The sequence below is a fragment of the Macrobrachium rosenbergii genome, chromosome 14, assembly GCF_040412425.1.
Source record: "Macrobrachium rosenbergii isolate ZJJX-2024 chromosome 14, ASM4041242v1, whole genome shotgun sequence".
NCBI lineage: Eukaryota > Metazoa > Arthropoda > Malacostraca > Decapoda > Palaemonidae > Macrobrachium > Macrobrachium rosenbergii.
This window is the reverse complement of record NC_089754.1, coordinates 24,660,678-24,676,664: the sequence shown is the minus strand read 5'-3', so window position 1 is coordinate 24,676,664 and position 15,987 is coordinate 24,660,678. Positions and strand designations below refer to the sequence as shown.

The 15,987-nt window shown below is 35.6% G+C and overlaps 1 protein-coding gene across 1 annotated transcript in view; it reads right to left on the bottom strand.

Moving 5' to 3' along the window:
• LOC136845797 (uncharacterized) overlaps window positions 1-15,987 on the bottom strand; it is a 150,549-nt gene that overhangs the window by 7,374 nt on the left and 127,188 nt on the right. The window contains 1 exon segment of the mRNA XM_067116135.1: window positions 6,984-7,172. Within this exon segment, the coding sequence (XP_066972236.1) occupies window positions 6,984-7,172 (189 nt within the window).

Below are 15,987 nucleotides of genomic sequence, written 5' to 3'. Positions count from 1 at the left end.
CCGTAAAAACTCCGCTAGTTCCAATCGCATCTGCCTTTTCAGAACGGTGTCCACATAAAAACATATTCTGCAAAAATAAAAGGAAACTACGTTAAAGGTAGCAAAGACAACTTGGCTCCCCTCTCTACAACGGATTCGTCTTTTCTTCCCCACGACGGGTCCCAGGGGTGGGTCATCGAGGGCATCTTTCTAATTCCCATACCCGTTAGGTTACCTTACCCCTTTGCTTCCTTCCTCTCGCGTCTTGGCTTTGCGAGTTACGACCGTTTGACATCCTGTTATTACTGGAGCACAGTCGACAGCTTATTTTTGGCTTCCTTTATGATCTCAAGTAATCTTCTGCATACCTTCTTTCGTTTGGTTTTGACTGCGTTTGTAGATCGTCTGATGTTTTGAAAATGCGATGGAATTCATTCATTCGCATTCTTGTCACTTTGGTTCTTTATTTGCATGTTTTTGCTAACATTTTTCTTTTGTTTTTTTACAGTAAGTTCATCACTTTCAAATGCAAGCAAACAATCCATATATCACCCTTGCGGTTTTTTTTTTCGTTCCACCGGTCAATATTATCTTTTACTTTTTTTTTTTTTTTTTGAAGGTTCTGTCTCAGTTTCTCCCATGTTATGATAACTCCCTAAGAGGACACGTTCACATCCGCTGACACAATAATGGCGTCTTATTTGTTTAGGGAGCTTTCTCGGGAGGAAAGGTAATTATTTGGTCTCTATACATATTACGACCCCCAGATGGTCTCTTCTCTCTGCTTAACCTTGATCCTTTGCAAATCTGTTTCCGATGTGGTTCACGATAGATCGGAGTGTTCCTATTATAGATTAAACCGATCCCTAACATAAAAGAAGAGAGAGAGAGAGAGAGAGAGAGAGAGAGAGAGAGAGAGAGAGAGAGAGAGAGAGAGAGAGAGAGAGAGAGAGAGAGACAAACTCGGTCTGAGACAGATATTTGCTCATCCTTTTCACCTACCGTTCTTTAAAGGTTTATATAACAACCCTGAATTGATATATATATATATATATATATATATATATATATATATATATATATATATATATATATATATATATATATATATATATATATATATATATATATATATATTATATATATATATATATATATATAATTTTTTTTTAATTTGACTGTTTTTCCGAAAAGGTGACAAAACCTTAGAGATCCTAACTCTTACAAGTATATATCTGTTTTATATTCATTGTGCAACAATACTTACGTCATACGTACACACACAATATATATATATATATATATATATATATATATATATATATATATATATATATATATATATATATATATATATATATACTTTATATATATATACATACACACTTGTATATATATGTGTATATATACTGTATATATACATACATACATACACACACACATCATCTCTTCAAATAAAAGAAACAATTAGAGAGATACTGCCTGAAGGGAAAGAAGTAATTGACTAAAAACGTCGGTTAAGTCGAATGTTGTCTTAGTGCACTTAATACAGGATGTATAAAGGTTTTCTCAATAAACATACAAATGTGGGTTTATAAATATACAAAAAATTATATCTTTACGGAATGTCGACGGAGCTTGCAAATTGAAGGCTCATGTCTACAAAAAAGCATAAGAAGAAGGAAAAAAAAGAGATATGGCACAGTTCGTTAACATACAAACTTATATACATAAACAGAATGAAAATGGGGAGTAATGAAAAGAAAACATGTACATTACGAAGAGAAGAAAGCCATTCATGGTACAAGCATAAAAAGAGAAATAAAAAATAATGAAACTAAGTACAAGAAACTATTGTCTTCAGTTCAGACTAGAAGACTTACACTGTACACACACACACACACAAACACACACACACACACACACACAGAATGACAATTCCAAGTTCTGCAATTAATATTTTGTCAAATTGTGTTGTCTGTACAATATAAAACTAATTAAGGGGCCATTACCACTCCACACCCAAAAACTTATTACGTAAACCAAAGCGCTTGCACAATACCATGCTGGCGAAGCGGAAATTGGCGGAAGCATATCGGATTGCTCAATCTCTCTGACTTCTCCAAGAGTCCGTCACTCTTCTAATAACAGTTCTTACAGTGTACAAGAAATGTCATGAAGTTTTTGAGAAATGTTTCTTTCTCGAAATACGCTAGACAATGTGGGGTCGAAAAGCATCTTCTATTGTCTTGTTCATGAAGAGTGGTTTCTCTCTAAGACAAACGTTTCTCGGACCTTCGTACCCGTATGTGAAGTTGTTTACTCAACAATTTACTGTGACAGTATCGACGTCTACCCATAATGGAGCCATCAATCATCAGAGAGAGAGAGAGAGAGAGAGAGAGAGAGAGAGAGAGAATTTAACGAGCTTTCAATTAATCAAAACGTAACAATGTTATTTACGAATAGCTACAAATTTGATGATATATCAAGTCCATTGACTTTGGAGCGGGGAGACTGTATACAGTACAGAGATGCAGTAACCTATAATAGTTGCTTTGTTATTGCGACAATATCAAATATTGAAAAGAAGAGGCGTACGGATACCAATCTTATATTATGCAAAAACCCAACACATCTCAAGTGTTTGCGGGCAACTGGTACGTGACATTTAACCAATACATCGTCAGTTAATTCAATATGCCAAAGTTGTGTCGTATATCTAAACAACTATTATGTGGGAGATTGTTAAAAAAATTTGAAGACATACTCAGTTGTCAATATGAATTAAACAGGTGACAACTGAAAGCATTTGGGACCAACGTAACAAACGTAGGTCAACAAATAACAACAATACGTAGAGAAAAACCACTCCCTAATCAAGACAGCCAAAACAAATAAATAAATCCTCCAAGATCATTGGATCAAAACATTCCGAAAATCACAGCCTGAAACATATGAGCACAGAAACAAACTTGCGTTCCATCACAAAAGACCGATCTTCAGATTCGTCTCGCGAGTGAAGGCAAATAAGCTTTTTCTTGGTATTTAATTGAAAACGATCGAGTCATCCGCTGGCTATGACATAGATGACTTGCGAGATGTTTCTAATTTCTACTCGTGGATTGAACGACTTTCCAATTCACTTTCGAAACATCTCAAGGTGTTTATTCTGGATTTCGAGAATGAAAATAAATAATCGAAAAGACAAATTATAATAAAAATTATTCTTGCAATGAATGCGTCATGCATTGCGAGATTTAAAAACCAGGCTTTACCTTGCAATTTGATTGTTACGGTCATGATGATTTATCACGAGGTATTTGCATCTTTTATCATTACTTCCAGCCACAATTTAACCTTTGAAGTCTATTGCTTTTTATAAAATTACTAATCGTACAAGAAATTTTGAGATGATTGTAAATTATCAGCTAATGAAGAAATTTTCATTTGGCCGCATAGGAGTCGTGCGCTAAGCCGATTTTGAAATATGAGTTAAAGACAGAGATACAAGCATTTTACTACTGCAGAACCCAAGCACTGGGTATTACGAGATGCCTGAATAAAGTCAAAACTAAATTAGCATTTGTTTATCCCGTCATTTCGAGGTTTAATCCCCTTTTACATATTAATACGAATAACGATTACTTGGACAGACACTTTATGGCTTGATGTACACACACACACACACACACACACACACACACACACACATATATATATATATATATATATATATATATATATATATATATATATATATATATATATATATATATATATATATATATATATATATGTATGTGTGTGTGTGTATGTGTGTATATGCGTAACCTATGTGCCTATTCCCCTTAGAGTGGTTGGCTGTAAATGTTAGCCTACCGGTTTTCAGCAAGCCTCATGTTAGTCTTCAGCCTGGCTGCGGAGCTTCAACGTTGGCTAACAGCAGCTAGGTATATAATTCACAACACAGCATAACAGCCAGGTATATAATTCACAACACAGCATAACCAAAATATGCTGTGTTGTGAATTATATACCTGGTTGTTGTTAGCCAACGTTGAAGCTCCGCAGCCAGGCTGAAGACTAACATGAGGCTTGCTGAAAACCGGTAGGCTAACATTTACAGCCAACCACTCTAAGGGGAATAGGCACATAGGTTACGCATATACACACATACACACACTCATAAATATATATATATATATATATATATATATATATATATATATATATATATATATATATATATATATATATATATATATATGTGTGTGTGTGTGTGTGTGTGTGTGTGTGTGTGTGTGTGTGTGTGTGTACACGGGCTTGGATCGTATCTGTCCCTGCCTGAAATTTAATTTAGGACCACTATCGCTGGATGAGGTAATTATAAGGACGTGTGGTATAGTGGCACTGGTCGGGGGTTTGATTCCAAAATTTTTAGACAGTTCAGTTAAATTCCACTGTCTCCCTGTTGACTAACTAATGAATTACGTAGAAGTAGTTACATGACTGTGGAGAATTATAAGTAAGGTGGAGAAGGACATGGGTTAGGAACCTCGTAACAAACACTGGCTGAGAACTGGTAGACTAGCAACTGGTGTCATTATCTCAGGACAATTGTGAATATATATATATATATATATATATATATATATATATATATATATATATATATATATATATATATATATATATATATATATATATATATATATATATATATATATATAATATCATACATATATACATACATGCATATATATAATTATTATATATATATATATATATATATATATATATATATATATATATATATATATATATATATATTCTTGCATTCAGCAGTACTGCTCTATTATTTATAACATATTATTTTGGTAGGCGAAAGGAACGACGGAAATTTATTCAGGAGTGACTACTACACCACTTGGTTTTGTACGGCTCTCCTCAACAAAGGATAAGTTAGGCAAGGCGTTAATGGATTTGGGCTGCTTGAGGCTCGTTACACGAATCTCTATGGAAAGGAAGGTTACAAAAGGGGTTTCCAAAGTTATGGGTTTTGAACTGTAAAGTTGCAACAGTTCATTTCTGCATTGACTAATACTGTGTCCCATCCGGTTAACGAAAAATGAAAATTTTATACTAGCTTTTATGTTTTATTCCTTCAAGATCCTATTCCGTTATTAATAGTCTTTTGTCAATATTTTCTTCAAACCCGTTTCATTATGAGTTACCATTAAAAAGTTTACGGGTAAATGGTGTGGAGAGAGAGAGAGAGCGCTAGTTTTTTTTAAAAGTAGTGCATCACCAAATAAAATCAATGTGTTGTATTCAATTATCGACCATATCAATACACTTTAAACTATTTTCACCCACCCGACGACATCTAACTGCATAACTTCTTTTCATTTACTGCTGCTACCTGTGCTATCCGAAAAATCTAAGCGGTCAAATCAAGCATCTGTACCGTGACTTACGATTTCCTTAATGCCAGGACCTTCATGACCTTACTATAGTATTCACTGACAAAAATGGTTCGAGATTATTTAAAAATATTATGGGGTTTATTATTATTATTATTTTACTGTGACCCTTCAGTGACAGTTCCAGGGCAAGTACAAACAATATAGATGATAAAGATTGTGGTTTAAATAATTTGGGGACGTCAATTTTAAAGTTGCAACAAAATTGTTTGAACTTGATTTCCTTTAAAGGGAATGATAAATGACTGCAATTTATCTATTTATATATTGTGTAGTTTATTTAAAGGTTATATCCATCATTTTGGACAGCATGTGGTTAATATTTTTCTATTTATCCGTTTACCGTCATTCTCGTTTTATCTCTCTTTTTATTTTTACATACTAACGCACGTATATATACTGACATGATCTCAAACTATCACAGACCTGGTAAGTCTCCTGAGACAATACCGACCGTGATTGCACCAAGAAATGTTAAGATTCACTGGTCTGAGAAAACAGATATCAATTATTACTATCACATTTAACCCCAATGATATCACGTGATCGCTTAAGACCATGAGCTGAATTGCTTCATCTAGAAGGTGTCATTCTGAAGAAATTTCAACTAAAAGTCTGAAAAATAACGTTTTTGTTCGGCATTGGCAGTTTTGGGGTTCCGGCGATTGCGGAATAATAGCTGTTACCATGTTAGACTCGTTACAGTACTGTTCCTGGGTGCAACAAAAGTCTCAGTTGAGATTTAACTGAGGAATTACAGTACATGTATAAATACACAGTGCATCGTTGAGAGAGAGAGAGAGAGAGAGAGAGAGAGAGAGAGAGAGAGAGAGAGAGAGAGAGAGAGAGAGAGAGAGAGAGAGAGTACAAGAAATATTCCTACATACAGTAATATCTTACTATTTTGTCAAATCAAAAATTCTGGATACAAGAAAGAAGGAATTTTTGTTAAATCTTTCACTGACATCTTCCAAACCTTTAGGATTATTCGTCATTTTACAGTTTTAGTGTTGCCAAAGAAGCTTTAGACCACAGAAATCGTCGTTAACAAAATAGAACTTTTAACATCCGCCATGAAAGTTTCCAGATGTCACGTCCTCAGTGCAACAAACTGAAGTCATCCTGCAATACTTGACAGCTCTCTCACTATCCACTGTATTCAATTATAAACTTTTTACTTTTATCCACATGCAAAAATTGTTACGTTTGTAAAGGGAGTGTACTACGGAGTTTCAGACAACAAAAGTATCTATTCAAGTACTCGTAATTCTTATCAGTGCAAATATCACGGAAAACCAATCGAAATCAAATCAACAATACCTCTCAACAGTCACACTTTGATTAAAATAGTAATGTCTATTAGAGACCTTAAATGATGACTCTTCTGTCAGTATCGAAGGACTATAAGTAATGTCTTTTTTCTGTCACTTTGATAAAACATAATCCTCAAAACGTCAATGGCTCATGAGCATCTTAGGAAAAGGAGAGGACACGGGTAAATAGGAACCCTCTACTTACCTGGACTAATCGTAACACCAACACTCATGACGTTGAATTTGTGTCCCAGGTGCACCTGCCACCACCTGGGGTCAGGTCCCCGGGGTGTGAAAGAGCATGTGTCAGGATTGCCGTCGACCGCCATTTCCGGAGCATAAGACCACAGAGTGGCACTCTGCAGGCTCCTCTTTCCTCGGGCCAAATTGAAATCTGTTGGAGTAAGAAAGACCATTATTGCATAAGTGTAAATAATCAAATGCAAGATAATGTATAACTTAAAATCACAGGTAACAATTAAAAAAAAAAAAAAAACCTGTATCAGTAAACAAAAGATACTCATACAATCGCTAAATGAAGTGTTCTTTTTGTACATAATTTTATATCATTTTTTTAATATTAACCCAGTTCCCTTAACAAGGGTGGCTCCCGAGGAAAGACAAGACAAAAAGATTAGTGGATGAATCCCCTGTGCAGAAAATCTTCAGAATATTAGCCACACTGCACACCTACAGTTAAGGCTCATCCGCAGTATGTCGAACAACTTTACACATACTGAACAAATCTCTTCTATCTTGCTAACGCTCTCTCGTTCCCTGTATGTTAAGGCCCCTCCTTTCCAATAGCTCTTTCATTCTGTCTATCCAGAACTTTCTAGGTCTTCCTCTCATGAATGGTAGTCACCTTTTATTAAAATTTCTCGAAGGTGAAGTTATTTCAATTCATGTTTAATTGAGAATCTGCCCTTCTTAACGTCATTTAAGTTTTCTGTTGTTCAGTTTAGTTATCTTTCTTAATATGAAACTTTTACCTTTTTTTAAGATTTTTTATAGTTCTATGGTTTGGAAGTGTTTATAGTTGAGCGTATATACATTACATCCAAGTTATAAAGCAGTTAAAGTTCCTTTCAAAAGTTTTCCTTTCAAGTTATAAGTTCAAGTAATCTATTTCTGCCGTCGACGGCCTTTCTTGTTATGATACTGATTGGTAACATGATACCCAACAATCAAGTGCTCTAACCTCAATCTTGACGGCACTTTAATGCTCCCTGGTAGTTAAGAAGGTTTTTCAGTTGCAACAATGTGTCACTCCAGCTAACTAGCACTTTCTAGTTCTACTTTCTCCAATGACTTCCGAAATATATACACACCCTCATAAAATTATTGTCCTTCAGTCTCCCCACTTGACCATACCACTCAAGCACTGACCCTTCATTTCACTAATCTTAACCTCTTTACCACGTCACCGTCTTGTATAAAGATTGTTATTACTTTCAACCACTTACTTTACACATGCTAAGTATTCATTCATTACAACAGCTTCCGCCTTTTCCTTTCACTCTCATTCAACAACCATACTTCACTTCCTGTAGTCCGTAACTCCTCTACATAATATAACTATATATTTTCTAGATATATATATATATATATATATATATATATATTATATATATATATATATATATATATATATATATATATATTATATATAATTATATATATATATAATGTGTATATGTATACATACATATATTATATATGTTTATATGTGTATATTGCATATATGTATATATATAACACACACATATCAATTTACACTTTCGGCACAAGTGTATTCAATATTCATCTTTCCCTTTTCCCACCTTCTTAGAAAATCCCAAGGATCACCGAGGGTCAAACGCCATTGTAATACAAGCAATATGTACTGACTCAGCGCAACAATGGGAAAAATGAACGATAAATACATACAAAAGACATGACAGTCACTCAACAATGCAACGTAGGATCACGGACACAGTTATTACCACAATGATGTGTTTATCATTTGCGCGTGGCATTGTCAATCCAGACAGAATTGTTGGGTTTCTCAAGAGATAATCAAAAGGACCTTTCCTCATTTACTCCTTTTCAGGGAGTTCCTGAAGTATAATTCTTGCCTATTATAACTCCACTTTGCTTCCAAGGTCGGGGAAAAGAATACTGCATGCAATACTGTCTGTCATGGAAAGGTTTTCAAGATGAGGAAACTTCTCGAGTTGTTCTGTCTGTTGCCTTAAGTGCCTCAGTTCGTTCTCGAATAAGGATCGGGATATGAAGTGCCTGTTGTTTAAGCTGCCTTTCTCAAACCCTGTCACATTAATATCATTATCTTTCCTAAACTACGTTATCTTTTTATCTTATATCCTGGAAAAGTTTCAGTGCGTCGATAGCAATGATTAATAGCAATTAGATAAACGTGATGAACACAGTTTCGTTGACGGAAAAGAATTACTTGAACTATCTCTCTCTCTCTCTCTCTCTCTCTCTCTCTCGCCCTCCTTACCTTTTCATGTAACATTCTCCTGTTAAAATATATTCAGGTTATTTAGCTCTATCAATCATTTGCTTTTTCCAGGGTTTTATTATCGATCTGACCAGGCAAATTTAATGCTATTTTAATTCCGCAGCTTTTACACATTTGATCATTTCTACTTTTCATAAATTTGCTTTTCTTTTTACGATTACAGCAGTAATTGCAACACCACCTAAAACTCCTATTGATCTTGCTGTTATTAATTTACCTAACCTTATGCCAGCACGAACTTTTGCTTCTGGAGCAGCCCGAAGCGCAATTCTCTTTCAGCATAGTATGCTTTACTCCATTACATCCTGAATCTCAACATTTGACACGTGGCCGACTTTGTAAACCGTTGTGAAATAATCATTATTATTATTATTATTATTATTATTATTATTATTATTATTCAGAGGATGTAACCTATTCATATGCAACAAGCCCACAGGGGCCATTAACGTGGAGTTCAAGCTTCCAAAGAATATGGTATTTATTAAGTAGAAGTAAGAGGAGATAAAGGGAAATACAAAAAGAAGAGATCTCACTTATTAAAAAGAACAAAATAAATCAATAAATTAATAAAAAGGTAAAAATGTATTAAAATGCAAGAATAGTATTGGGGCAGTAATCCATATTCGGATTTGAATCAACATATAAGTTGCACTCAAATATTGTTCGTAAAAATGTATAAATATTTATCAGTAATGGGTCAATGCTTACCTCAGGTCTATCATTTAAAAATATATACTTAAAAAAATAGAGTATGTGACCAGAGGCGGTTTATTCCTGACATAATCTTAAGCACGGAGCCACATTACCTACTTGGTCCTTACCTAATATCCACAGAATGGTTTAAGAAAATCGTTAATTAAATCCGGATTACCTCCGACACACTGGAGCGGATCACATGTTAGAATAAAAGGTCGGCCTCAGGAGTTTCGTGAAATCACGACCAGGATTACGATTTTTTTCGGAAAGATATTCGGGAACAGTCCAACAAAATACATTTTCTCAAAATTCGTGTCCGGTCCAAGATGACCGCAAAGGGTATCACCACCAAACCCATCTTTTAGAAACTTATCCCTGGAAGCCTTTGCCAAGTAAGTCCACCCAAAAGTTCTAGTGTAACTTTGCCAGTAGGCGAGGCGTGGAGACCTTAGCATACTGCTGCAGGGATGATGATTACCTAATCGAGAGTGTACCCAAGGATGTGTGCCTGAAATGGGGGCGACTTCTATGCAACCGACCTGATACACGGGGCCGCCTAACATACGCCGAAAATGGAATTGGCTGATGAAATTAGCAGCAGGTTGCTGCGGTTAGAATATCATATACTATTTCTTGATGAACCAAGGGTATTATGTTTCAGTATTAAGTTCCTTAGGGGCATTTCTTATAAAATGATTAATTTTCCTCATGTGTTTTACTATCAATTTCTGGATCACGTAATAGTCTCATGAACATATATCCACAAATTCTTTAGCAAGGTGGAAGCTAGATAGCTCTGTGAAATATAATCAGAGCGCAAGAATCTGGGGGAGAGAGAGAGAGAGAGAGAGAGAGAGAGAGAGAGAGAGAGAGAGAGAGAGTTATTTTTGTGACATGAAATTCATCAAAGCCCAAGAAAGATAGATTATCATTCTCTCTTATCTTTTCTTCTACCGCCTTAACTGTCGAATTTCGAGAGCACTTCATATAAGTTTTTTTTTTTTTTATACAAGGCCGAACTGATTTTATGCTGTTTCATTCCACCTTAAGTTCCGAGGTCAGCAATTTGTAAAAATGCGTAAACTAAGAGAGAGACATAAAACGATAACTATAGGAAACTTTCAGTTTGCTCTCCGGTTAAATATCACATTACATACAACTTCCAACAATCGCAAAGATGAATACGCTCACATGAAACACACCACCATAATTATATACAGGCAAGATATACACTGTGGGAAGCATAATCTAGTCTATGCTAAATCTAATGTTTTCGGAATTAAATCCATACCAACGTCTACACCACTCTAATGGGAACGTTCATCTTTTCATAAAAGTCAGAAGAAATGCGACCAACGTTCCGCAGCCACAATAAACAGAACAGAAAATACGGTTAATAAAAACCCTACACTTTCAGAAGTGAATTTCAATGAGGCCACTCATCCGATAAAAGCAAAGATGTTAGTTTTTTTTTTGTGTGTGGATGGGCGAAATCCACTCTTGCTGCAAGCCCATCCCTTGCAGCTAAACTGGTTACGCCCAATCCACTCCATCTACGCAGCTTACATCTGGAACTGCGTCATCTCCATTCATTCCCCAGCCTCATCTGCCGCCTTTTAAGAAATGTGATTTTGTTTTGATGGGCGTAATTCTTTAGGTAAAAAAAAAAAAATGCGGTTATGGCCGTTAATTAAAGATGGAATGTCTCGTTCTCTGGCAAACATATTTCACTTCACTATTATTATAGCTGTTATATTAAATATTTACAGACTTCACAATTTATGTAAAAATGATTACTACTGTCTACGAGAATAATTCCCGCATCGAATAATTTAAAATATCAACTACCATTGAAATCACAGATGAGCTAATATAACAGCACAATGGAAAAAAATGACCATGAATAAAAATGAAAGTTCCTGACAAGGATTCGTTGACAATATAACTGTAGGGTGAAGTTACAAATAACCTTGAGGAATGATATCTTTTGGCAGTTGTCAATAAAATGCACAGTGAAAATAACCCAACTGTATTTTGAATTATAGAATATAAATTTAACTTAACTCTCCCTACTGTACATTTTTACCTTGACGAAGGTACCGTATTTTTTAACTGCGCTTTCATCGTCTACGCAGTTCACATTTTGCTCCTCCAGCCGATATTGGTTCATCAGCCACACAATTCCTTTTCCTTAAAACAAAGATCACCCTTAATCTGCTTGTCAATGAAGTCCCTGACAGTAGTACTGAAATTTCTGACCAACCTCGGTATTTTCTCAAACGCAACCTTGTCTTTCAGTTTTAGTAACCCTTAGTCCTTAGAAAGGGGTTTCGATCGTTCACATTTTCTCCCTGAAGCAGCAACTAAGCTTTATATTTTCTGTATTTACCAAGACCTTTCTACTACAAAGCGCTAACACCAGAACTCTAAATTAAAATGTTACTAATTAATGGGCTCACTACGATTTTCCTGCTGTATGAAATCTCGTTACCGTAAGAACGCATTTCTAAATGACTGTTGAAGCTTAAAACCTGTCCCATCATAACAACTAAATTCTTTGTAATGCTGCCAGGTTTTGAAGGTGATAAAACGGCTTAAAAGCCTCTATTTTCTAGTATTCTAAACTTGTCTTGTCTTGGCCCAGGAAACAAAACACTGGCTTTCTCTGGCATAAGTTTCAATCCGTTTTCTGTAAAATATATCATTACGCTTTTAGTTTCCCTCACATTTTCCCATAAAGCTTACTCCAAGAACGCTTCTTCCTGAAACTAAAGATTAGCTATCATCTGTCTGACTGTGCTTTCAAGTAATCATCAACTGCTTCCTTCAGGTCCGTGACGCATATATTAAAAAGGAGAGGTCTTGCATTTGATGCTTGTGGGATACCAAGTTAAAAAAAAAAAAAAGAGGAGATTCTACTTTTACTAACTGAGGGTTTTTAATTCGACAGCCGTTGAACCAAAAGCAAACATTGCCAAAGAATCAGGTTAAAAAATATTGTGAATATTACGCAATGTTGAATGCCTTTGATAAGTCACATCTATGTTTATAACGACCATCTACAATTACCTCAAAAGCAGTTTCTACTGAAATTTCTCATTTCTCTAACTCAAGTTGTTTACCACTAGACAATTGTCTGAGTGTCTAAAACATTAGAGGTTACATGAGCCAGTGACAATAGCATTATCACTCGTTGAATAAAGTCTAACTCGAGTATACCAGGGAGGTCGTTCTCCAGAGGTGGAGACAAGCAACTAATTTGTCAAAGCATTTTGTTTACCTCAAATCTTCCTCAGTCCTTCCTTTACAAGTTGGTGAAAACAAAAATAAAATCAGACAGCCACAATATGGTCATTCATAGTTCTAAATATATGCAAAAATGGGTCTGAAGTTTAGTGAATCGAGCGATATAGATGATTCTTTGCCATCACTACATCTCGGCGAAAGTATAACAATATCAGTGTGTCTGGACAATGAAGGAAAAGGAAGTAAAAGTATTAATACAGGGACGGAAAACAACTAAAGAGAGGCTAGAGTGTCTACAGAACACTGAAGGCCATCAAGGAAAGGATAGTGCTTCCAAGAGTAAGAGACGCATACAAAAAGCTGCATATCACTGATAATTGCAACAGTGATTACATTCCGGTCCAAGGTTCTGTCAGTGACAATGTTAATGTAACTGCTCTGAGTGACACGTAAGGTATGTACCCAACCTGTGGCAAGAGATGAGCAGGCAAGCGGTATTAAAGGGCTAATATTTAATGGGTAAAAGTAAGAAACTTCCTATTAATGTTCAGCATTACTATTGTGTGTCAGTAAGTTCATTATTACATAATGTAGTTTTTGGAAGCTGGGTATTTGCCCGCTTAAAAAGTCCTTTGAACGAAAAGGTTATGTAACTGTGGCGAAATACAACTTAGGTTTTACTAAATTAGTTGCTTTTTATTTCTAATATATAAATGACAAATGTTCTGCAACCTATATATTATTGAGTGTTCATTACCTTTGCCAAAAGGTTTGAGACTTGACGTAACTCAGTATTACCTATTCAAGTAAAAGAGTTCTTTGTAAGTCCATTGTTATCTCCCTTTGCACTAAAAAGCTATTAGAAATTAGTGTTCTTCAGAGTCTTTTATCCACCGACAGTTAATTCATCCCAAGGATGAAACCTTTTAAAGGCCGAGTCATCTCCTCGTGCCATACCTTGAAGAAATTATTAGGATTAATAATCTGCATGAAATGTGACATCCTATTCTTGCCTTTCAAGTCTGATTAGAGGTTGCATTCTTAGGAGACTTTATCTAAATGCTACCAAGTTTAATTATCCGTTGTCTAAGGAATGACTCAACACACCTCGTAATAACGCAGCTCTAAAACTTTAATGAAGAACCCAGCAGATCGTTATTAATTGTGGAAGGCATGGAGAATAATAGCTCATTTCTTTTAATTTACTTAAATGTACAGAGGAATGAACAATTACCACCGCCTGACGGACTGTAAATAGAACAGAAATTACAAAACGCAGCGTTCCAGAGGCTTATCGCGCAAATCAACATCAAAATGAAAAGATTACCCAGTTCCCAACTAGCGTCAGACTATAAACAGCGATTCAGAACAACATCAGAATGACTTCCTCAGAAAATGAACATCCCTTCGCCAAAACTATCATCTACGGCACATTCATCACTGCCATCGTCACTATCATCATCATCTTCACCCACGATGCGTGGTCTGTTATCACCGAACCTACAGACCTACTGACCACCCCAGCATCCACGAGGAAGAACGGCGACAGGATCTGCTGCGATTTCTACCTAATCTGCATTGAAATCTCTTCTCGCAAACTATCTTGCAATCTTTCCCGTTTATGGACAAAGCGTCATGGATGTTGCATTCATACAGGACCCATGCTATTAACAGCCTTTTTTTTTCGAGATCTCCACCTATTTTTAGAACGCTGAGGGACACGGAGAATTAACTTTACATTAAGCCGGATTAGATTTGTGACCGAATTACGTGACGTGAAAGCAACGCCACGGAAGGCGAGTTCTCGGCCAAGACGACTTTCATGTCACGGAGTCCCGTTTCGCCTAAATCTTACGGAACCGTTTGTTTTGAGTTATAACAGGAAATACTAGAGAGTAGAAAAGAATGAACGAAAATTCTCTGGTAAACCGAAAGCAAATTTTACCATTATTATCAATACGGGTTTTCCTCAACTATTATTATTATTATTATTATTATTATTATTATTATTATTATTATTAGAGAAACTGCAGGACCTTTTTCCTATGGATTTATTTTCATAATGACATCAGAAGACTGTCAAGAGAAGTGTCCATTCTGAATGATAAAAGTTGTAAAATATAGAAGAAATTAGCTCACAGACTGCCTGAGCAGATAAAAATTCCCCCGAGATATAGTTAAATTTGAATCTAAATTGTAAGTCCTTTGTATGAATTCAACAATGCACTGCATGGCAAGTGTCATAATCATAGCTTTTCCCTTAAAAGGACCCCATTCTGGTGTCCGAATACGACGATTCACTGCAAAAAACAAAATATGCGAACTTGCTTTCTCTCTCTCTCTCTCTCCAGGAGATAAACCACGGAGGGTTGCGCTCTACAAGGGAAATTCGCGTTTGTTATTCGACGCACCGCCGTGACACTTGATGAAGGAATTCCCAGACACTGCTGAAAAGATTTTGATTGCCAACATAGTTCGTACTTCGGAAAGGCTGTGATTTCTGGTTGTAATGGAGGAAAACGATGATCAGATCTGTGGAGCACAAAAAAAAAAACCATTGTCTTCCCTATTGGAAAATTTCATGCTACGATAACTTTTCTTTATTGTTAAATTCCGATAACGAAGGAACACATTGTCGAAATAGGTATAAGGACAATTTTTCGAAAGTAATTGTTCAAAAAAAATTGTTCAACAACAGTTGTTCGAAAAGTAATTGTTCGAATGAACAGTTGTTTGAATT